Consider the following 24661-nt stretch of genomic DNA (forward strand, 5'->3'; position numbering starts at 1 on the left):
TATCATGTTCCCTGCCCTGTATGCAACATTAGCCAGAGAATACTCAAACTTTTATGAGGTCTGCCATATAAATAAGTCATAACGTGCCGAAGGGCATGGCAGGGTCAGTCTGCCTCTTTCAATCGCCCTTCATGATTGGGGAAGCTTACTCATCTCAGGATGCTAACAGGCCAAATCAGTGGATCCAAATGTTACATTTCCACCTACTGAATTTCACAAAAATTACATACTTACTACACTGTCTTTAATCTGTTGTTGAGATTAAATCTATCGGGAGATGCCACTCCTTATCTCTCCTGCCCGTGTAGTTCCTTGATCCGAGTGATCATAAATCAGTGTGTGAGTAAGAGTGTCAAACCGCACAGTACAACTCACCAGGAATACCACAAGAAACTACAGCAGGTGTGTTCTGCTGAGCTAATCACTTCACACCCTCTGGAGTGGACAAGATGGCGTTGAACGACTCCGTGCACAGCCACTGTCAGTTAGAATAGATCAGATTATCACCTCATGACCGAACCACCAAGACTGCTAAAGATGTGCCACTGGCTCATGAAGGAACATCGCAAAAAAAGTGTATTTGAGTTGAAGTTGAAATAATGTTTTAACAGTCTCACTTAGCGTTCTTCTCTAGTCATAGTAGGCAATTCTTATGGAGCCCAGCTACCCTACACATTCTACTATTTACTAGGGAAATAATCACAAAGCATGACAGCAGGAAATAATAAAGACTGCTCAGCATATATTTCTGTTTCAAAGATACTGCTACACATGATCCACTATTGTAGTATAACATTTTAAGGTGTTATTAGATAACATGGTTGAAGTTCTATTTATTTACTGTATCTCACTAAAACAACATATTCCACAAGAAGTAAAATGGAAAAAAAATGATTCTGCCCAGATACCAGTATAAGCAGGATTTCGGTCTTTGCACATGCAGCTGTGCATTTTGAGGTGTTGTTATCCTCAAATGGGCATTTGTTAGACAAAATAGTTCCCCAGGATACCAGGCTGTAGGGCAACATAACGACAACATCTAATCACATGCTGAATATAGTTTAATTGTTGTTTATTAATAAATATTACTAATCTCTATTAATTTATTGTCTAAAGGGTACACTGAAGTATGTTTAATGAACTCTGAAATCTGCCAACACAGTGTATAACCACACATATTTAGTGGCACGTCCTTTACGGCAAATCTACAGTCCATTGTTTTCAAACAAAACTAGACACAAAAGCTTTGGAAAATAGGAAATAGTGAGTTGTGCTATTCAGTTTAACGGAAGCAGAGTCCCAGCTACTGGATCTGCAGTGACCCCTTGTGGGCTAAACCACCACACACCACCTCCACATTTATCTTGTGGTTGCATTCATCATCATCCTTTCATGTTACCTTTAAAAGGAGTATCTTAGAAGAGAGATGATGGCCTTTTACTTGGCAAGGGAGCCCACTGAAACACAAAGTATTTCACAAGTAGTACACATTTTCATCACCACTTTCTATATGATATGAGTGTGTGTGTGTGTGTGTGTGTGTGTGTGTGTGTGTGTGTGTGTGTCAACAAGGAAAACGTTTATTAGTGAATGTATGCCCAAAACAGTTAACATGATCTAAAAAGGATACTGTTAATCCACAATGGTTGAACAATGGCTATGATCAGTAATGTTCTCCCAAGAATGCCATGTCTTATGTCTTTCCATGTTAAATTGAGGCTGCATGAAAGAAGGACCAACTTTATCACTGTGTTCTGTAATTTGTAGAATTTTAGTAACACTGAATTACTTGCTTCTGAATCATTTGTAAGAACCTTGTCCACAAGACAAAACAAAATGAAGTGTCTTCCAACCACACCACTGGATGAACTCTCTACTGCCTGGCCCATGAGAAAGAGTGCATTGAGCCTCCATGCAGGGCTATCTCTTCTGTGAGTCCTTCACTGCCTGCTCATAAGAGGGGGGCGGCTGGCTGCTATAGGCTGGTGGTGCAGCGTAAGGGACAGAAAGGTGAAGAGCATGGGGCTGCCCTGGGTAGGGGGGGGAGAAGAGTAGACCCTGTGGTCCTCTATAGCTGTTAAGGTCAGTCTCATGCAACCCTGCTGGGGGCACATAGAAAAACAATGCACCATCAATACACCATCATAATCAATATAATCAATACAAGTGTAGTTTAGGATATTATTTTCAATGACGGTGAATACCAATGTCAAGGAAAGAGAAATTAGTTTTATCTGTGTTAATTGTGACCCATTACATCCCAGGCAATGAAAACCTAATCAGTGAAGTGTAAAGAAGTAAGTACTGGACTGTGAAAAGTGGGGAGTGACTTTACATTGGGGATAAAAAATGAAAGGTAAGGGGCAACGGAAGTGAGATGAGTGTGCAGACATGGAGTGGCTCTGGTTCAGAGTCACTATTGGTCCATCAGTGCACAAACCGCAAACTGAAATGTTCACTCTAAACACTGACTTGTTTTTTCACTCCTGACTGATTTAAGGCTTAGTAAATCAGCAAGACTTTAGAAACTCTTCAAATTCGGCAAGAGCATATGTTTAGGAATATACATGTCAAATGATTCATAATAGGCTAGGTACTGGCCTGTTGCTGACACTGGATGGCTGGTGAAGGACACATCGAAAGTGGCCTCTTCAGGAATGGCCGAGGCGTAAATGCGTCTGCGGAACAAGAAGCCGACGCCACAGCAGAACAGGATGGCCAGCAGTAACAGCAGCCTAGGAGGACATACAGGATGAGACAATCAGCGCTCACATGCTTCTAGCTTGGAGGAAATTATTTACGTGAAGGTAACACAAACCGGAAAAAACACAAGCACCGTCAGAAACAAACATTTTATAAAACTGTTGCTGTTTCACTATTGACTCAATGTCACTCTCAAAAGACTTATATTATACAGGTAACAGAAAACCATATTTTGTCATTTTGGACAATCGGTTGCATATCACTTACCAGAAGTACCAGATTTTCTGTATGGAAAGGGCTCGTACACAGCACTCGGTATCACAGCAGTCCTCATAAGACCTACAGCTAAAATTAAGGAACACGTTATGTTTGGCCCTTCTCCATATAATATGTTCCATAGTCTTAATGATTTCATCTGAGTGTTAATCAGGTCATTGAGGTGCTTTCATCAACTTTTACAAATGATGGAATTTAATGGTAAAATATAATGGAATGTACAGTATGTAAATATATCCAGAAAAGAAGACAAATTGAGACAAAAAAATCCTTGTTATAGCTTGGTATAATAAAGGCATTTTATTTTTCCAACCAACCCTAAGTGCCTGAACCTGGATTTTTTAATGTCCAAATTCCTTGTTTTGTCCTAATTTTTCTTTTCTTTCCTCTTCCCCGCCAAGCGTGTCGGTGGTTTGAAGGACACCAATAGCATTCCTACTACTTCTCCATATATGTCATTATATGTGAGCAGATTTAGTCAACAATACAACATCCAGCGTCCAGCAACTCTAGTGTGATAAACAATGGCACACAAAGCCGTTTCTCCGGGACTTGCGTCAGTGGGAACACATGCAGCTGTGGAGCAGCTGAGAGGACTCCTGCCATCTGGCCCACTCATCTCCTGTTCATGTACACCAGGTTTCACAAGGCTGGAGTCATGTGGCCTACTCATCTCCTGTTCATGTACACCAGGTTTCACAAGGCTGGAGTCATGTGGCCCACTCATCTCCTGTTCATGTACACCAGGTTTCACAAGGCTGGAGTCAGACTCTCTGGTCCACTCATCTCCTGTTCATGTACACCAGGTTTTACAAGGCTGGAGTCAGACTCTCTGGTCCCAATTCTATTCTTAAATCAAGACAACACTTAGCTTATCTCTGCTCTGCACACGGTTTTCCACAGGTGCAACATTTAGCTACACACACAAGACGTTAAAAAGGCACCTGACACAATATATGCCCAGCATATGACAAACCTTCTGCAGCTCCTAGAGAGAGCCCAAGTAAACAGGGAGGTGTGGTGATACTGAGCTGAGCTCCAGAGGCATTAATCTCATTTAATGTTTTGTGAACAGATTGAATAGCTGCTGGCCAACTTGCCTCCTGTGGTCAATTTGTCAGGGATTCTGTATACTAGGCAACTCATGATAAATTACGCTTATTGTTGAAAACAAGCGAGGAGGGGGGCGGGGGGCACCCGTCTTTGCCAGGGAAATGAGGTGCTGTTCGCAAAGGGAGGTGTGAGGTGAGATGTGGAAGACCATCAAATATGGGCATGTACTGTTGGATATAGGCATAATTAAGATATCGCAGTAGTTATGGCAAAAGGATCATGAGTTGTGTGTGCGGTTGATCAAAGGCTGGGCATGTTTAAATGTTTTGACAAACAATGTTGGGTCAATGCCCAAAACTAATGCCAGCCACAATCCCAAAATGGGCAAAGTCATGGCAACAAATCCTAACTCAAAAAGGAATGCCAAGCCAGTGATGCCTCACCTCATCCAAAAACTGTTAGTCACACTCTACATGCACAGTTAAAGTATGAAGTACTCACATAAAATAGATGGGATAACCTCCTTCAAAGTACCAGCAGTACTTTTTATCAGCTGCAGACTGTAGTGTTGTGGTAAAGGAGAGAACATTTTAAGTAGGCAGACCTTAGATTGGACCTGACACCACCCACCAACGTTAAAGAATTGAATAGTTTCAGTTAGTCCTGGAATTTCTTGTTTACTTGTTGAACAGTAAAATTCACTGCTCATAAAGAATAGACGGATGTGTCATTCTGCCTTTGCTATTAACGTTACTGATGGAAACAAATGTGCTATGATGCCATGATTGTAATAATGTATAGCCAACCAAAAGGTTTCACGACAGAGGTCCATTTGCAAGGAATATTCATAGGTCAAACCACCCCCACTTATACCCAGCTGAGATAGTAATGTCGAAAAAGACCACAATGAGTGGTTTGTCCCTGTGTGTCCACTACTGAAACAATTAACAATAGGCGGCGACAAAATGAGCGCGCGCGCGTGTGTGTGATTATGCACATATTTGCTACGTATCCATCATGGGTAGTCTACATTGTTTGTGCGGCGGGGAGGTTTGAAGATTTAAGTTTAGGCCTACAGACTGTTTAAACCCAAAGCCAGTCATTCTTTTTTCATCATTAAATCATGTATATGTGCGCAACTACCTTTAGGATACCCAATAGGGCTACAATTGCACCCATGAGATGAGTGAGAATGTTTTGACAGGAACTTCGAATGGATTTTCTTGGATCATCTTTAAGGTTATAATTCTGACTGGTATAGACCTATTCTGACATTTAACCCATCATTCAAGAGGCAATCACATGCAGTGCACTGTTTACAATGAAAAATGGCATCGTAGCAAAACTTTTGTTTAACTGTTATGTTCGAAGTTTGAACTACATCGTTTTGAAGTGCAACGTTAGTTTAACGTGCTTGGTGAAAATGAAAAGGCCAGTAGGCCAACATAAATACATAAAAGAAACTCACCTTATTGAATAACCAAAATGTAATTATGACGAGGATAACTGCCTTCATTTCCTCATCACAGTGCAAAATTCGACATTGGATGAAACTCCAACTCCAACTATTCCTTTGCGTGTTAAAATATCTAGCCTAACAAATCGGTCAGAATTCCAGTTTATTTCCGTGTTCAACTCATCGACGCATCGTAACAGATGTGACAGCCTAGCTCTATCGAGGAAGCCGCCGTTGTTCACCATGCAGCCTTGCACATCGCCATCCATTCACAAGGAGAGAGGCGTGCACTTGTGCACAGAATATAATGCAATGTTTTCTTTTTTTTACCTTTGGACATTTTTAAACAAATTAATTCCCATTCTTCGCCTGGCACAGAATTGCGACTAAGGTCTGTTTGAAAATGTTTCTGAAGCACCGCTTAACATAGGCTACACAAGAAAGCCAAATATTCGCCATGAATTGAATGAACACAAGACACGCCAAAAAAATAATGTTTTCATACATTTCATTTTATTTCCAGTGTTTCCTTGATAATGTGTTTATCCAAAATCCATGACACAGGCGTTGTGTTCCATGTATAAGAGCGCAGTAAGAGGTTTGAAATTCGATACAGAATTCACATCGTCATACAGTAAAATCTATTTCTAAAAATATGCATTTTTAGTGTGGCTTTTTTTAACAGATAAAACACAAAAACTCGAACATAAATTGGACATCTGTGTTGGCTCTTGTGTGTAGAGATAATTTCGCCCTAAAAATGAAGTGTTACACAAACTTCAATTCAGTCTATTTGCATAATTATTTTGTCATTACTTGAAGCCTAAAGTCATCTGAGCCCAGATGCCTGAACATCATGAAACTATCCTTGTAAAGTGCATGGACCAAAAGCCTGATTATTGGAAGTCACCTTCACATAGTTTTGAATGCATGTAAAAGGCTAATACAAGCCTTTCCTCCCAAGAGAGAGAGTTAGCACAGTTTAAAGAAATAGGGCGAACGAAATGTGAAATTCGAATGACAAAGCAATGACTCCTTTCATGGATCACAACATATATAGCCTAACTAACCAAACAAATCTAAGACAAAGACAATTGCATTATCCGGAAGTGATTTCAGTGACCAGTACTCAACAGTGGAATAAGCCATGTTGGTTTAATTAAATCTACTAATTAATTTGTGAAGAATTCTTAACACAGGCCAACATATGCCACTCCACATCAGTCATTTTCATTAAAAACACCAGCAAAATTGAGTGATTGCCTTTTAGAGTGATATAACAGCCTGCTAATAGAAGACAATAAGCTAATAGAACAATTAAAATATTGGTAAATTATTGCTATTACACAAACATAATGCTTAAATTTCCCTCACAACCAACTCTACGATGCATTTTCGCAATGCAAAAAGTTCCAACTGAGGTCGAAATAGCGGACACAAACACATAAGTTAAAAGGTAGTGTTGTAACTAATCAGGAAGATTTAAAGTATAAAATCTATTACATACAATTGAATTAGCCAAAAATATGTCTATTTTTTTTTAAAAGCATTCACTTTCCAAACAAGCACAATAAAGAAAGACCATTTCCCTCCCATTTGTATAATAGAAAATGAAAAAGTTGTGACTTGCATACAGTCTCATAATATGATTGCTATGAGACACTCTGTTTTCTACTGTTGGTAAAGATATAATGATGAATAATAATTTGTGATATGACCTGCTCTCCGATGACATTTTTAACAATTAAAAACAAAAACATTATATCATTTTATAACATCCATCGTTCTGTAACATCATTGACTACTGTCACTCCATCTCAGCCCTTGTGACAGCTAAGTGTTGATTGTAATGCAGTTTACGTAAACACAGGAGGTTTGGCAGCGATGGGTGACAGCTGACACTACTGGGCAGCGGAGTCCATCTCTTTGGTCTCTCCACTAACCTCATCGTCCGTGGTACCCAAAGACTGTGGGTCAGGTAATGTCTCCTGCAAGCCAGCAGCTTCAAGCTGAGCGTCGCCCACACCGAGCTCACTGATTGGCTGATCTGCTGCGATGTCCGAAAGCAGCGAGGGAGTCTGAGCAGGCGAGGCGGAGGCCACGGCAGCGGCCTCGAGAGGCAGGACAGCGGGGTCGATGAGGAGAGAGGAGATGTCTATGGGCGGGACGGTGGGGTCAAGGGGCGACAGAGAGGGGTTGCCCAGCAGAGATGCAATGTCGACGGGGGGGATGGAGGCGTCCAGCGGCAGAGGGGAGAAGCTGGAAGGTGGGGTGGAGGGGATAAGGGGGGCAGGGGAGGGGCTGATGGGAGCTGTAGTATCCTCTGTGTCTGGCTTGATGGGCGACAGGGAGATGATATCTGGGACTGGTTCTGAGACTGGCTCTGGGCTCAGCTCTTGGGGCTGTGGATCAGTCTGGCTTTCAGGGGCTGGATCCTCACCATCGCTCAGCTCCTCTGTTGCGGGTAGATAGATAGATAGATAGATAGATGCAGAAATGGTAAATATAAGTATAAACATATAACCAAACTCCACTGTACAATAGAGACAGTAGGAGATAAGAAAAACTAACAAAACTAAATACTAAATATACTATATAAATTAAATGTAAAAAATCCAGTGTACTTGAGGGTGATCAAGCATGAGACGCTTGTAGTCACAGGGCCTGTAGTTCTGTGTGCATGGTGAGGTGCTCAAGAGAGTGAGTGTCATGGTGAAGGTGCAAAAAGTAGTCCAACAGTAGTCCTTTAGTTATGTGTACATGGTAAGGTGCTCAAGAGAGTGAGTGTCATGGTGAAGGTGCAAAAAGTAGTCCAACATTAGTCCAACAGTGCAACAATAAGGTCTAGAGACCAGCATAAATAATATGGACAAATAGGAGAGTAAAGTATAATGTAGACAAGGTAATATAAAAAACTATGTCAGTGCAAGAACAGGTTGAGGTAATAGGGTTACAGCCATTCAGTATTGTAGCAGAAGCCATTGATCATGTGTGCTAATATAGCATGAAAAACAGTGTAGCAGGAAAACAGTAGTAAAAACATTAGGCTGTGGACGTTAGTAAAACAGTAGTAAAACAGTAGTAAAGCAGTAGTGGGCAGTCAGTACTCAAACATGGAGAGGGTGGAGAGGCAGACAGACTTCTCTGCTTAGTCTATCTCTCCTCTTCCCTTTAGTGAAGCATTGAACAGTTCAATGGCCCTGGGGACAAATGACTTCCTCATCCTTTCAGTTGTGCATGGCAGTGAGCGAAGGTATTATAAGAGGAAACAAGAAAAGGTTACCCACAATTACAGCCAGGCTTGTGCAAAATTCCAGAATTGAATTGAAACTGGCTCTTAAATTCCAATTCAATTCTTGAATTTCACTTGCATTTCAATTGAGGTAGCAAACAGGAAGCAGAATTGCAATTCGAATTGTGCACAACCCTGACTACAGCCATGTGCGAACACCACTGAATACACATTAAAGTACAGTAAAGAGTGCCCAACAACACACAAATACCAAAACTGCCAACATACATTTCTCCAGCGAATGACAATCTTCACTAACAAAATGAGTACATTAAGGAATTTAGAAGAAAACAAACATCTTCTTCTGCTCAACACACCTATGCCAGATATGTCGCTGTCTTTCTCCTCACGCACAGCCAGGGATGTGTTGGTCATGTCAATGGAAGACACCGACACGTCCAGGCGATCGGCCACATCTGACACCTCTGAGTTGAAGGCCACCTCTGACTGATCTGAGAACCCTGCAGGACAGACATGTTACTTCACCCTTTAATCCACTCAAGCAGCTCAGACTGCTGTGAAAGGCTGGATTACACTAAATGTCTGGAAGAAATCTCACACTGTTGGATCAAAAGGCACTTACAAAGTATACAATGTGATTGGTCTTATTGATGTGCAAAATGTTTGAGAAATTGATGCATGTGGGTGTCACCTGGATCCATGACCCTCTGAATAGGCGGGGGCAATGGCGTGTCCTGATCAGCAAAGCAGCGGTCCTCAGACTTGTCTGACAAGCCAGAGGCTGCCATCAGAGGGACCTGCACAAGAGAATCAGTTACCGCTTACATTCAAAAGCATTCCAGTGGTATTGGTGAGCACTTGAGCCATCATTAAAGTAACTTGGACTTTTATTAATGTTATTCAAACTAAGTAAAATGATGTGAGATCTAACAACATACAAAAAAAAACACATGGAAAGAAAAACTATCTTTGTGTTATGGTTGTTACATGCACTGAAATTTTAGACGCTGACTCTTAAAATCATATACCTCTGTGTATCCGTTTGTGGGAACCTCAGAAGCTGGGGTCTCCTCCACAGATGGGAAGGCTGTTGGCTGTGGGCTGCTGGGACGAGCAGGGATCCGATGCAGGTAGCCATATCCAATGCCACAACCTAGACTGAGGGCCAGTGAACAGAGGGCTTCAACATTTTGAAGTGATACATCTACATCACTCCAAATGCAAAAAAAAAATATATATATATATATATATATATATATATATATATATATCATTTGCTTCCATGTACTTTTCCCTCATGCAGATTTGGCTATGAGCAAACTGACAACATAAATTAACAGAAAAATAAAAGCTTCTTTTGTTAATTATTGCTTCGTTTCAAGCAATAAATAGGTTAAAGCTGATTGAAATTATGATGACCATTTCAATAAAATGATTAATCAAATTAATGTATTAAAGGTGAAAGTACATTATTTGTCCACTAGGATGCACTATAGAGCACAAATAGTTCTTGAATGTTACATTATACTCTGGTGTGTATGTGTGTGTTGGCTTGTTTCCCAGTTAGGCAAATGTAAGCAATCTATTTCTATTTAGAGGGATGATTAAGCTAAGGTAGGGTAAGATTTCATCGCAGTCAGTAGACCTTAGGAATATAAAGGCATAAAAATGAAACATCAAAAAAAAAAAAATAGTGTATGTTTACATCAGAACCACACTTCTCATCTTTCAATTCAACACTCTCACTATGCATTGTAAAAGAGTGTGACTAAAAAATGGCAGGTGCCACGTCATACCTGCCCTCTCCACCCCAGGCTCCATTGGGCGTGACCATCACCTCCCTACAGGCATCAGTCTCAGTATTGTAAACAAGCAGCTTCAAAGGCTTTCCCTCATGGGCCTCAATCAATGAGAAGAAGTCCTCAGACTGGAGAGACAAGAGAGAGAGAAAACCCCCAACAATCAAAACTACATCTCCAACAGACTTAAGAATTACTGCTCTATTATCCTAAATGACTGTCTCTTTTAGTATGTCAATGTTGTTTAACCAGTATCTTTGTCATCACACTTTGAGTGAACTTCAGGACTTAGCATACAGTGGCTGCCTGCTTCTATGGGAATTTAACATAGGGGTGCCAATACTTATGACCCCTGTATTTTAAGGAAGAATGTTTATTTATTTATGATACATTATTCATTCACTAAGAAAATTGGTGTCCTTAAAGGTTAGATATTTCCTCATTTTTCACTTAAGGCATTAAGATCAATTTCCAAAAGATTTTATATTCCTCTTTTCAGTCAACTTTAGCATGGGTGCCAATACTTTTGGCCAGCACTGTATGTAAATAATATACTTACATCTTGCAAGACTTGGTCTGCCCCAACAATATAATCCGAGTGAGGGTGCAGGCCAGCTAACGCTGCGGGGGAGTTTGCATCCACGTCCTAAACACAAAGTTAAAATGTTATTAAAAAAAATCCTCGCTGAATCACTCTCCACTCTCCAAACAGCCACATTCCACAGAGTAAAACTATCTCCAACAGACAAGATTACCAGGACATGCCAGACGTTTTCGTTCGCCCCCTGGAAGCTGCAGAAGCGGACGCTGGCCCCCAACAGGCCCTGTCCACCCCACATGTTACTGGGGACCACCTCCAACTCCCGGACCTTCATGGACTTGGTGCTGTACACTTCCATCCTGACCGGCTTCTCCACGTTGGCCTTCAGGAGGTCCTTCAGCATTTCATTTTCTTGGTTCTGGATGTGCCAGAAGAAGCTTGTTGTTAGTTGCATGTAATACTTGTGAGTGTAGTATCATAATGTACTCCCATGTTACCTCATGTTTTTTATCTCAAGTTAGGTTTTCTATGCCACCTAATAATCAACAGACAGGTAATAGAGCATTCCGGAAGTAAGCAGAGACAATAGGCGACAGTAAATATATTCATCTACATTAAGAATATGTTAAATACAGGCAAATTTTTGAAAGAAGATGAAAGACTAAAGATTGGCAAAAGCTATGCAGAGAGAGCCAAGATCAGCACGGCAGATTGCTGTGGACAGCTCATTCCAGTGGGCTTAATGAACACAAAGGAACACAGGGTTAGCATCCAAGAATCTGGTCAATGTCTGACTATCTGCGTGCTGTAACAGATCAGTCCTCGGTAAACAAGATCTAGATTTCATCTACTGATTTCTAATAAACTTACCAGTCGGGTGTTGCCAATTGACAAGATGAAATCAAAGAAGGGTTCCAAACCAGCTTTCTCTGCTGGTGAACTCTGCTGGATCTACAAAAAATAAAAATAAGGGTTGGGAACATATTACATGCATTATGCGTGCGACACAAAATATAGCCTAATTCACATTTAACTGTGAAATTGTAATGATGAAAAAACGTACTGTAATGTTGTAAACTTTGTGTTTGGGAACAAGTTGTTCCCTGAGGCAAGCATCTGGAGTTACATAATGTCACCGCAAAAAGTTCATGCACTCAGCCATTGCTATTCCCAATAATTCTAACAAGTGAAATTCTGAACGAAGTGATGAACGGTCTTTAATAAGTCATTTATTTCACTACACTGGGGACACGCATTCTGAGAACTTTTGACAGCTCTATCCTCTTGGTATTGGATAGAACCCAATTTAACCGGATTTAATGAACAACGATGCCTTTTAAATAGCCGAAGGGTTCCCTTCAGACTCAGAAACCGCACTCCATTCACAGAAACAGCATAATACTCCACGTAAGCAAACCTATTGCGCTTGCTTAGCTTGCCAGCTGGCATTCAGCTTGCATGCTACCATTCTACATAATATGCTAGCTCGCTAAGTCACTGACTTCTACCATCTATACTTCATGCGTAACATTAGGCTGCAAAACTTACCCCATGAACATGGTATCCATCTGTCCCACCCTCTGGCACACCAGAACTTTGCGTCAAGCCCATATTGTTTAGTATATGTTGACTGAGTGTTAATACATATACTATATATTGTGCTGGGTGGAGCGTAAGGATTTGTTACTTCGTGGCCATATTGTACTAGCGCGAAACAGATTTCCAAGGCATGTATAGTCGAGTCCCATTCAACCGATCGCAGGACGGTTAAACAGGGAAAGAAAAGATGATGGGCTCATACCATTGGCTCGGACCACCACCAATATTTTATTAAAGCCAGTAAACAGGTAGTCTACGCCGTGTTTATGAACAATTGCTTAGGCATTATTTTCACCTTTATCCTAATATTTTGTGACCGTTCTTTACTTTTTCACCATATCAGCTATAGGTTATTTTTTTATTTATAGAATAAGTGGTTTTGTTGGGGGGGGGGGGGGGGGGGGGATTAATGTGCTTATATCATAAAGAGACATTATGTCAGAAGAAAGCTGAAAAGATGAATAAATTTGCCAAAATCACTGTCATTAGCCTAGCCTACTATGTTCAGAGGGGAATAGGCTATTCATTATTCAGTCTATTGCTGATGCCCTCACAGAAAGGCAAAGGCCCCTTTCCTGGGAACAGTAACACAACACATACAAACATAATGTGGCAGTCACCATCACACAAAGAGAAGAGGGCACAAACTGTATTTGAGGATGGCTGCACCGCCCCCTTTTGCACTCCGACCCCTCACCAGCGCCTGGCGTAAGCGTAGTCTACGGATTTTGTTATTTTTTTCACAATGCGTCACAGGTAATGTGTCTTTAAGTAGTTTATTAAGAATTTTGACAATGAAAATAACTCATTCAAAACATTTACATATTAATTAAGTTTTTCTTTTACAAAAAAGCAACATGTTATGCACAGGCAGCGAAGTAAGAATAATTCACATTGATGCATAAAATAAAATAAGGCATACTGGATACAATAGTAACAATTAATTTCCAGTATAATTTCATAAATACAGTATATGCAACACACACAAAATATGTCAATGGAAAGCTCAGCCTATGTAATAAGACCATAATAAAGATAGCATAGAATGAAATGGCAAAATAAAGGTACACTAATTAGCGGGCTCCCTACTGTCGCGCCAAAGGCGTGGTAATAGGAGTGAGCCAGGGCTAATCCTGTCCCAATGATCACTTCTGGGGCTTAATCTCACTTTAATCGCGCTATTTCGTGGCTATCAGCCCCGAATTTCTGGCCTGAGCTGCTCCTTCTGTAATACTAAACTCAGCACATGTAAGAAGACATGGACGCCTCAACACAGACAACATAGACCTCACAACTGAAAATGCCTGCGCCTGTTTTCCAACACTACCCAACTTTAGAGGAAGAATGTGTAACTACAACTGCTGTACCATAAATGTCGACTCAAGTACTGAACAGATTGATGGTCATGTCTGTCATTTGCACAATAACAAGGTGTGAAATGGCAAAAGTCCCTGAGTTTCAGCCAGTGCATCATTAAAACTGAAAAAAGGATATTAGGAAGGTATAGCAATATAGACTAGAACTGTCTTGATGTGAAAAGTAATCATTAGGCCTATAAATTGGTGCTAATGTTATAACAAGACAGGATTAAAACATCCTTTTATTTTGAAAAGTGAAGGAATATCCTTTAAACATATTGAGCACCTTAATATAATATATTAACATAATATATGATTATGTACATAATATATTAAGGGATAATATACTCTCTGCCATAAATATTGCTCTTTATAGGATAGTTAGGTAGTTGGTTGATGTAGCTACAAACTATCCGCCAAGACTATGCAACTCCTATTAGTGACTCTAGAAGTTGAGTGCCTAGATCTTCCCCTTGGGGCAAGCTAGGGCCATTGGCCAAGCAAAAAACGTTCTCATTGAGATAGCTGTGCTCCTTGAGATGGCTGTGGACTGGACTAGAGTGGTAGTCATGCAGACTGTTGAAAAAGTCCAGGTCAGAGTCTGAGGACAGACTGAGGTCCATGTAGCTGTGAGATGTCTCATCAGTAGATGGTGAGGGAGTGTGAGGGGTATCAGGTAACACATCACATGGACACATGGCACCGGTTTGATTAGCGTTTTCATCCAGGAACACTGACATGGACAAGCTGCCAAAACCGCCAACCCCTTTCAGCTGAGTCTGAGCACGCAGACAGCAGTCACTTTCATCACTGCTGAAAGAGAACTCCTCATCGGACTCTCCAAAGCTCAAGACATGAGCTAGTCCTCTGTCATCTGTGCCCTGTCGAGGGGGACAGAACTGAGGGCCAGGGTCATTGTCCGAGTCCTTACTCTGGACAGAGGAGCAGGAGGAGGAGTCCGTCATGTCGCTGCTGCAGCTGTTCTCTCCCTCGGCGGTCAGCTTGGCACCAAATAGGAAAGCAGGGGCAGGAAAGAGAGGAGCTGAGTATGGGGCTGTGCAGATTTCTAACGATGACAACGTGTCATCAAAAGAGCCTCTGCAGCAGTCCTGAGACCCAGGCTTTCCCTCCTGCTCCTCCTCATCCTTCCCAGTCTGACTCCGCCCTTGGAGCGCAGCCCCCCGCAGTCGTCTCTCCAGCTCCAGCTTCATGAGTGTGTGGATGTAGTGCGTCTGCACCCGGCCGGCGTTGAACTCCATGCGACCAGCAGGGTTCCCACAGCTGTCCTTGGTGCAGCCACAGGGGAAGCTGGAGCGGTCCATCTGCACAAGTTGAGAAAATGGAGGAACCAACCACAAAAAAAAAGACATTGATAAAAATTAACTTGCATTCTGTATTTATTTTTTCAGTATTTTTTTTTTTAAATATAAAACAGTGCAAACAAATGCAGTGTAAACACATGTCCAGTGTGGTGCATGTCCTCCTCCCCCACATCAGTGTGTGAACTCTGTGTGCGGCACAGGGCCGTACCTGGCACTTGATCCCCGCCAGGCTGCAGGCGCAGGTGAGCGGCTCGCAGAAGCCCTGGCAGTGGCAGCCGCAGTCCTCTCGCCAGCGCCGCAGCTCTTGCAGCTGCCGCTTCTCCTCGCGCTCGATGCAGAGCACACCGGCGCGCTGCAGCAGCCTCCGCCTCTGCTTAGAGGAGTACGAGTGTGGCAAATAGCCTTCCTCTTCATCCTCCTCCTCCTCATCCACATGTTTTAGAGCCAGCTCCTCCTCTGTAATGTCCTCCACTGTCAGTCTCTCTGCATCCTCCGTTGTTAGAGTTCCATTGCTCAGCAGCTGAGGGAATGAGACAAAAATGAGTATCAATTTGATTATTTTCACTCGTTGTTATGTTGTTATGCGATATAAATCATATTGCTTTTGTAAATCAATAATAACTATGCAGTTAACTATCAACTGCATCTCAACATTCCCAGCAGCATGGGTTGGTTAAACACAACATTGCAGAGGCTTTGGGTTGCACTATGTGCATGTTAAATGCGCTTTAAAAATAAAACTGACTTGACTTGACTTGACTTGAGGCATGTGAGGTGTATCTGCGGTGTGGGACTGCAGCCTGGGAGCTCACCGTCTGCTTGAGGGCCTCTAATCTCTCCTCCCTCAGCCTGTCTTGGAGCTTCTCCCGCCGCTGGCGTCTCTGCTCTGCCCGGTGCTCTGCCAGGCTGTAGCGCTGGCACGACAAGTGCCGCCTCACCATGCCCAGACTGCAGCCGCCATGGCTGGGCACGCTGGTGAAGCCCTGGCACCTCTGGAAGAGGAACACGGTCACCGAGTCAAAGCGCACGTTGCCCTTCATCCTGGCTGTCTTGGTCCTCTTCAGAATTGAGGAATCTGTAGAGATAAAATGGACACTGCTGACTTACTTCATTAGCAGCTAACAGGGTGAAAGAAGTTACACAATGGCATGTCCAGCATGAATACTTGTGGGGCTTGTATGCACTTGCATATGTAACCTGTTAATTGAGTATGGTTGAATTGAGTACATATTGGTGTTGCAGCTCTTTTAGCTACCTCTAGATGGCAGCAGCAATTATCTGTTTCCAATTTGTGCACTATTCCATTCAATAGAAATACAGAGTTTTTTTTATCACATTTAAGTAAAATACATAAATGTGAAACTGTTCTTCAACAAAAACTTCAATTCAACTTTAAATCAAATTCAATTAAACCTATATGCTCCTATGAATAGCTGTGAGTGAATAGCACAGTGAATACTTAATTAAGACTTAATACCACAGACTGGATCTTTTATGTATTTCATCTTAAAAGTGAAGACTTTCAGTGACAACACTGACTTGCTATTAACTATTAAGAGGAGATCAATTACTTTCTGTACTCAGACCCTTCTCTAGACATCTCTTTGTTTAGACACTTATCAGCTGTTTGACATAAATGCTTTGGACTGATAACAGAAACTCCTCATGAATACTTGTCTGCACTGAGTCTGATAAGACCACGATCACTGTGCATTTTTTGAAAACTGCCATAACCTCTCAACAAGGGTGTGTGCACTCACAGGAGAGCTTGGGGTGAGGCGGTGGGTAAATGGGACTCCAGTCTGGGGATTCACCCTGGTAGTTCTCCTCCTCTGAGTCCCATTTGGAGACACTGGGAGAGGATGAGGATGAGGAACGTGAGGAGGAAGAGGAGTAGCTCTGGTCCTCATCACTGTCCTTACATTTCCTTTTGAGATGCCTGCTCATGGCAGCTGGCAATTCTTATCTGTCAAAACACCAAGCACAGCGAGATTACATTAATGTCAAGAATCATATATTACATTCCTGGGTTGAGAATTATTTAAAGAAAAAGTGACCAAGTCACCACCATAACTGCTGAACATAGTGGCATTTCAGACAGCTTTTCTAGCATTCAGTGATGTCTTGTGCATAGAGAAATGTAGTCAAGCTGGTTTGACAACTTTCTAGGAGAGCTTTCTGACACAGGAAAAGACATTTCAAGAAATCCAAGCTGACCTGCTGTTGTTAAATGTGTAGCTGATAATAGGAGACATAGGAGACAGTGTAGAGCCATAGGAGACATAGGAGACAGTGTAGAGCCGTAGGAGACATAGAGTAGCGCCATGGCAAAGGCACAAAGTCAATGGTTCCCTTTTTCTTCTAAGTGATTAACATTCCTGGAATTCCTTGAGTCAGCCCAGAGGGAAAAGTCAGGACTTTCTGCCTAGCAGAAAGAATACCCATGCAGTCACGGATACATACTGCCTTCAGATTAGACTTGTTCACAGTTTTCCTCAGGTTTCCACACTGCCCATATTCTATATTAACTCTCAGAGAGACTAATGTCCTCTTCGTAGGACGCTGAACTGTTATAGAGGATGTGTATGGGTTCTAAGTTACGGAGCTCCAAAGCAGACACAATATGCTTTTTACATACTCCATAGCACAGACCAAGAGCCCAGGGCCTGGCAGAACAGCATGGCCCAAATGTACAGCACAGCACAGTCCCACTCACACTAGTGACCAGCAGCAGCTTCGGGGACAAGAGTAGCCCAGGGCTCTGGCCAAGCCTGACACTTTCACACAGGTACATCTGTGCAGTTTCACACACGGCTGCGTTTCTCCAGCCCATGTTATGTAAACACCCTCTACCTAATTCCTCCCCGTCATCATCCGGACACAGTAAGCAGGTCTTTCTAATTTATTGCGTGGGATGTCATATCTGTGTATACACTACCATTACATTAAACTAGCATTTAGGTGAGTATATGAAAGTATGTCAGAGCCAGTACATTCCTTCTGTCTCTGCCAGATATGTGGAAACCTATGCAAAACTGGTCAAGTTCACTGTTGTAGATCACTCCACATTTCAAACATGCTTGACTAGAGAAGCCTACATTATTTTAAAAGTACAGCTGGGAATATTGCGCTTGTCCAGCTATGAAAATTGATAATACAAAGTTCTGTTTTGATAAGCAAGAGCCTTTTTTTCGCTTACTGAAAAAAAAATGTGATCCCTCATGATTGTGTTTGCCGAGAAGACATTCCGTTCCTTGACCTCACTCATTTGCGTTCCACACTTAATGTGTGCCTCTGTGTGTGTGTGTGTGTGTGTGTGTGTGTGTGTGTGTGTGTGTGTGTGTGTGTGTGTGTGTGTGTGTGCGCGCACACACACATTGCTTCAGTCACATAAATAATACACTGACAAAAAGCTAAGGAAGAAATTCCATTCTAGCTGCACATCAAAACCAAAGGGACTACACAGAATGTGCATAATAAGATATCTAGAGCAATATGTTGACAAGCACAATAACTATTAGTTATTGTTTTCTCTCTTTCTTTCTGTTCTACAGAGTAACTGTGTGTGTTTGCACATTAAGTGATGTTTTAGGGTAGGTTGAGGTTCAGTGGACAGAGGGAGAGAGGGGGAACCACAACGCAGGTGCAGGGAACAGAGGACCACCTCCCCAGGTCAAGAGGGCTGAGAGTGGGCCACAGAGGCAACAAAAGGGTCATCCCACCCCCTTTCCCCTGTACACACACTCTCTTTCTCACACCACACTAAACACACACACACACACTCTCACACACACATGCACACACCACACTAAACACACACACACACACACTCTCACACACACATGCACACACACACACACACTCTCACACACACATGCACACACCACACTAAACACACACACACACACACACTCTCACACACACATGCACACAAACAAAACAATACTCTACCCCAGGAAAAGCATGATTGTTAGTACTAAAACAATGATCCCTAAAATAGTAATTTTAGATAACCAAAAGTGTACAGGTAATATACAAAAGAACATCTTACAATGGAAATATGAATGTGTTGCAAGAAATACAAAACCTGAAACCACTGAACTGACACCCAATACATTATACACTTTCTCACACACACACACACACACACACACACACACTACTCTTCACTTCCTTCCTGTCCCTGTTCTGAAAAGACTAGAGCCCTTTCAGTGACATGAGCAGATGTAGGTGATAAACAAACGAACTGATGAAATGAATCAGGATCCTGCTTTTGGCTACTTGACTATAAATTGTGCACTGATCACATTATCAAGGTGGCACTCAAAGTAGCCTGGTACTAACTGGATAGTGCCTAAAGAATGTAGATTAAGATGATAACTAAATACTTAAGATCAAATATTACTAAATAAAATAACAATGACATATGAGACATTTTAAGATTAAGATATGTCAAATGTATACTTAGGGTATGCATAACTGTAGAATGCCCCACGCTGCTCTTGTTGGACAAACATGGAGAGAAAGGAACATTAACTATGCTAGGCTACTACTGTCTGTAGGCCTAGAACACGCTATCGTTGTCCAGTTTTTAAAGTCGCGACTTTGCTTTTTAAATATAATACTAGCCTAATTTGTACTCAGTTCACAGTCGCAACAAAATTCAGCAAGAAGACATCATCCATTGAAACCAGTCAACGAGACTTATCATTAGGCTACTTACTCTTCGCTTCCGACAAACATCAACGGAAATCCTCAAACAGTATTCCTGGTTGTACAGTAATCTCTGAAGGTAAATTAGAGGCATATGTCACTAGGCCTACTTATATTTGTATTGCGACAGTAATCGTGCGTCCGTTGCCAGCTGCAGGCTAGTTTCCTGTGTTGTCCCAAGTGTTCTGCAGCGCACTGTTATCGTCAGTGGAAAGCTCCCCCCTAGAGTATTTTAGCTGACGTAGGCTAATGAGTAATCTGAGGAGTTACACACATAATAACAAAGAGTAGGCCTATAGAAGTAACTTTACTTCTATACTCTTTGATAATAATCTATTATGTCTATGGTTACACACGCGTGTATTCGCATTCATGTTTAGCAGCACATACTACATACAAATAGAAAATGTAGGCTACATCTAATTCATTGATTTTTTGACATTCTAGTTACGAACATTTTCCTTTATAGTTCGTGATACGCTTCTCTTTTTAAGTAACATCACCCTTACAGAAAATAACTGCACTGTAGGTTACTAGCCTATTCTGCAGTTATTTTTGTAAGAGTATGGCCTGAGGTTATGTCCATCAAGATGCAGCGCAAAGGTTGATGGCCAGGCCAGACATGAAATGTTGTGTGCTCGATTCAGATGGTCCAAATAGTGTTTTTGTGTGTTATGTGTAAATTTAAGGTGAGTGAACGCAAGTGTTTGTGTTGTAGGTGTTATGTCACAGAGTTGTGTAAAAACAATGCAGACAATGCAATGCAGACAAAAAACAACAATGCAGAGGCAAGAAGCACATAATACAATGGCATGTTATGTCACCCAAGTGCAATCCAGCAGCAGAAAGATATATAGCCTATATGTGTAAGATTTTTTGCATGTTAAATATTTCCTGTAAAAGAACTGGTTTGGCAGCAAGGAAATTACTGACCTTACACTCATTGTATGCTTTTTGAAGTGTGTAAGTGTGCATAAAAGGAAATTACTAAATTATCCTACATTCAATAAGTGTGCTTGATATGCGTAAGTGTGTAAGTGTGCTCTTGGACGTGTCTAGCCTAGAGGAAGCAAGACTCAGGGCCAGACTCTGTGTTTATCAAGCCATTTGTCCAGTCACAGACAGGAGTTGTTGCCCTAGATACCAAAACGCCTATCTTCATTCTTTGACCAGCAAACCCATCTGAAGTGCAATGGCGCCCACATGTTTCATGGGCCAATAGTTACAGGAACTTAAGGAAGATGTCTTCAACAAACCTGTCTAAAGTGAGTGGAATGGAAAGGTCTTGTTGAAGATTGTCTGTTTGTGTGTCCAGCAGCCACCCCCCACAAACAGACAATCACAGGCACACTTCCTCAACCCAGCAGAACACACATACTCCAGTGAATCGCTCCATCTGTTTGGTAGTTGCTAACATCTGCCGAGACACACCCCCAACAATACTGTGTACAACCTTGAGGTAGTCATAGGCTTTCATGCGAGAACAGTCCTCAGGTTAGCAGCTTTATCGTAGTGATACTGTGTCAGCTATTTAGCATTTGAATAGTCTTGTTGTAGTCACCTCCGAATTTCTCAGCTGACATATTTAATTCTGAGCATTCACATGAGTGAGTCTGACCCATATCAAGTAGGCCAACACATTCCTTTTGCCGGCCAGACTTACTGTCCCATTTCAAGGCAACATTAGAATGCACCACTGCAATCAGTGCTTCAGAACAGAGGTATGCATGTTTTGGAAATATGTAGGGCAGCCTTGATGACAAATTGGGCCTATCATACAATGTTTACAGCGGACCTATGCACTATAATGAAGGATGACTCCTAACACCACCGCCTGCTCATCAGCACCAGGACAAGACTCAACATCTTTTTTGTATGAGCCTGTGTAACGGAGGCGAACTGAGCTAGCATGCTAGTTGCGCGTGTAAATCCTCACACCCCTAACCTTAAGAACGCTTCTGACCGTTGAGTTGGTGGGCTTTTAGCTCAGTGGTTAGCGTTCAACTCCCATGCCGGTGTGTGTCAAGGTGGTGGGTTCGAGGGCCTTGAGTGGCGGACGAATTACGACCTCTGTTACACCTGTATTACTTTTGGCCGGCACAGAAAATAGAGATGCATCAATCCTGCAAAACACATTTAAGAAATGTTATATGATTGTGTGATTCATGGTGCGAGAAATGGAATCACCTGTGTGATTCCAATATCTGTATATTCTGGTTTACTGTAGAATGTAGCGTGTCTCACAAGAAGTGTCTTAATAACTAGTGTGGTTGAGTTCTAATTTTAAGTAGAGAGAGAAAGTTATCAGACCCCATCCCCCTCCCCACACACACACACACACACACACACACACACACACACACACACACACTCATCAAGTAGATAAACACTGAGCAAATGACGGGGCTGTTGTGTAACATTCAGTCTGTTAACCTACATTTCTTCTGCTGGCTCTCTTAGGTTGCTGCCACCAGCTCTTGTGGCCCACTTTGTCAGGCTCTGCATCTGTGCTGTGCGGCAGTGGCCTACATACTGTAAGGTTCCATCAAAGTTGACAAAGCTGCAGGCAGACATGAAGCACTGCCCTAATTCCTCTCTTCCCTCAGTCCTGTCCAAGGAAGACACACACACACATACACACACACACACACACACACACACACACACCAGAGAGATCTCAGCCACTGTGGGGTACAAGGTAGTATCATGTAATCCATTCAGTGTCAAGCCAGGGTGAAGAGCAATCTGATAAGTGAACAAGGAAATGTCAAGACCCAAACAAATACTTCATCATAGTTAATGCGTGCACTCATTAATATGCATTCACAAGAATTTACTCTACTTCTTTCCATGGCAATATATATTGGTGCAAAGTCAAAGCTTATAACCATGCATACTATGATAGCCTCAAAGTAATGTTATTCATTTTTAACAGGCTACAAGGCTCAGAGCCATAAATCCCAAATAATGTTCAACTTTTCTAGTGTTTACAGCTAAAGTCTTCTAAACTTTTTTTCAAGAGGTTAAGTTCTGGTCATGTATAGAGAAACCTGACATGCCTCTTTTTGTTTATGTGTTTCTGCTGGCATTACCATGGTGACAGCTTGAGCCAGGTGTGCAGTTATTCAGTTTGTGGTGTACACTGGGTGCAAAGGGTAAAGCAGAGCTAAACAAATAACCTGTCTCAGTCAAAATGTGCTATGTTGTCACCCTGTTTGGAATTTTCAGTCTAAACTTTCTCATCCATGCAACCACACTGATGGACATTAATTTGGCAGACACCCTTATGTGCCACAGTGTCTGGCAAATATGTACAACCTACAGCAGTGACTGAACCACTTAACTTTTACATACTTCTAGATGTCTTGGTATCTTATGGCTGTCATGAGGTCACATAAGTAAAGCAAAGAATGCTTTAAATGCCAAAATTCCATTTCCTTTCAGAGTAAACGTTGAACATCTGTGGTGCATGCTTTCTGGACTACATGTCCTCTTCTCTCTGCCTTCACCCTTGTTCAGCCATAAATGTTTTTCTTTGAGGGAGATAGTTATTAGATGATGACACAGATATCTAACAGTTTATTGCTATGTTACAAGAACAGGTGAGGGATATTCAGCAAAATACAGATAGCTACTCATTCATTTCAGTGAGCCTAAGCTGATCCTGATCACTTTAGTTAAGTATGTTTAGAAGCGCTTGATAATAATAATAATAATAATAATAATAATAATAATAATAATAATAATAATTCAACTTTCTCAGACTCAAGGTCAATTTACAAAGTCAGAGCAAGACAACACAACACAAAGAGAAGGAAAAAGAAAAAAAAGAAGAGGTTATGCATACATCTGGATAAGCAACACAAAATCACTGCTACAACTACCACAAAAATATCTTCTATCTGAGACAACACTATTACAACACTGCAACCTCCCTCTCATCCTGTGATAAGGCACAGATGCACTAGCCTGTTATTCATTATGGATGAAATTGCACTGCGGAATCATAGTCGCTGCACAACACTACAGGGAGAAGAGAAAGGCAACAACCACCAATCTAAGACACCACCTGATTCAGGCTCATTCTGCTGGCCTCCAAATACCTCTGAACCTTCGGAAAACTGCAAATCATGCAACTCTTATGTTCGTTCATTTAACAATGGTTAAAACTGTTGTGTGGATTCATTAATAAAATTTGATAAAAAAGTGGGCAATTTAAATAAAAAAAGTGGTTTGGATGATCCATCATCATCATTTTGCTTTCTGTAACCATATGGTTATCACTCTAAAGGGATATTTAGCTATTCTAGCCAATACACTTTTTGTCACATTCAGTGAATATCAGCTGAGCTTTATCTGTGTTTGTGCTGGGAGAAAAAAACAGTTTTTTTGCATGCAACCCTGGCTCTGTAAATAGGAAATAAACACACACCTTACACACAAAACACTACTTAGCCGATCGTCATCTAGTGAAGTTTGCCAACGACACTGTTCTCCTTTCCTTGCTGGTTTTGTCCAAGATCACAGGCCTGTCTTTAGTGAGTTTGTGGAATGGTGTGATTGATAGCTCCTTTTTGGAGCTAAATGG

At 41.7% G+C, this 24661-nt stretch overlaps 3 protein-coding genes across 3 annotated transcripts; all 3 read right to left on the minus strand.

Annotated features, from left to right (window-relative positions):
- Nucleotides 1-1164: 1164 nt before the first annotated feature.
- si:dkey-24c2.9 (uncharacterized protein LOC100007510 homolog) lies at nt 1165-5765 on the minus strand. Its single transcript, XM_042089760.1, has 5 exons — nt 5501-5765; nt 4534-4592; nt 2971-3048; nt 2602-2735; nt 1165-2099 (listed from the first exon to the last, which is right to left on the minus strand). Exons 1-5 carry the CDS (start codon nt 5546-5548, stop codon nt 1921-1923), a joined length of 498 nt encoding a protein of 165 aa, XP_041945694.1. The 5' UTR covers nt 5549-5765; the 3' UTR covers nt 1165-1920.
- Nucleotides 5766-5979: 214 nt separating this feature from the next.
- gorasp1a (golgi reassembly stacking protein 1a) lies at nt 5980-12794 on the minus strand. The gene is made up of 9 exons (XM_042089732.1): nt 12630-12794; nt 11952-12032; nt 11296-11499; nt 11100-11186; nt 10538-10668; nt 9770-9899; nt 9433-9538; nt 9098-9241; nt 5980-7943 (listed from the first exon to the last, which is right to left on the minus strand). The coding sequence occupies exons 1-9, from the start codon at nt 12690-12692 to the stop codon at nt 7390-7392; spliced, it is 1500 nt and encodes a 499-aa protein (XP_041945666.1). The 5' UTR covers nt 12693-12794; the 3' UTR covers nt 5980-7389.
- A 648-nt stretch (nt 12795-13442) lies between these two features.
- LOC121720969 (cysteine/serine-rich nuclear protein 1-like) lies at nt 13443-20275 on the minus strand. Its single transcript, XM_042107519.1, has 5 exons — nt 20084-20275; nt 17121-17326; nt 16173-16435; nt 15569-15880; nt 13443-15360 (listed from the first exon to the last, which is right to left on the minus strand). The coding sequence occupies exons 2-5, from the start codon at nt 17305-17307 to the stop codon at nt 14461-14463; spliced, it is 1662 nt and encodes a 553-aa protein (XP_041963453.1). The 5' UTR covers nt 17308-17326; nt 20084-20275; the 3' UTR covers nt 13443-14460.
- Between the last annotated feature and the right edge of the window lie 4386 nt (nt 20276-24661).

This window comes from Alosa sapidissima, chromosome 1 (genome assembly GCF_018492685.1).
Source record: "Alosa sapidissima isolate fAloSap1 chromosome 1, fAloSap1.pri, whole genome shotgun sequence".
Taxonomy (NCBI): domain Eukaryota; kingdom Metazoa; phylum Chordata; class Actinopteri; order Clupeiformes; family Clupeidae; genus Alosa; species Alosa sapidissima.

Bases quoted from the DNA above. Each gene is read 5' to 3' on its own strand.
- LOC121720969 (XM_042107519.1), bottom strand. From the start codon at position 17,307: ATGAGCAGGCATCTCAAAAGGAAATGTAAGGACAGTGATGAGGACCAG. The intron at 16,436-17,120 runs GTGAGTGCACAC...TTATCTCTACAG, and splicing joins GCCTCACCCCAAGCTCTCCT to ATTCCTCAATTCTGAAGAGG. The intron at 15,881-16,172 runs GTGAGCTCCCAG...TCATTCCCTCAG, and splicing joins TAGAGGCCCTCAAGCAGACG to CTGCTGAGCAATGGAACTCT.
- gorasp1a (XM_042089732.1), bottom strand. From the start codon at position 12,692: ATGGGCTTGACGCAAAGTTCTGGTGTGCCAGAGGGTGGGACAGATGGA. The intron at 12,033-12,629 runs GTAAGTTTTGCA...TATTTTTTGTAG, and splicing joins ATGGATACCATGTTCATGGG to ATCCAGCAGAGTTCACCAGC. The intron at 9,539-9,769 runs GTATATGATTTT...TCTCTTGTGCAG, and splicing joins CCACAAACGGATACACAGAG to GTCCCTCTGATGGCAGCCTC.
- si:dkey-24c2.9 (XM_042089760.1), bottom strand. From the start codon at position 5,548: ATGAAGGCAGTTATCCTCGTCATAATTACATTTTGGTTATTCAATAAG. The intron at 3,049-4,533 runs GTGAGTACTTCA...CCTTAATTTTAG, and splicing joins GGTTATCCCATCTATTTTAT to CTGTAGGTCTTATGAGGACT. The intron at 2,736-2,970 runs GTAAGTGATATG...ATGTCCTCCTAG, and splicing joins CAGAAAATCTGGTACTTCTG to GCTGCTGTTACTGCTGGCCA.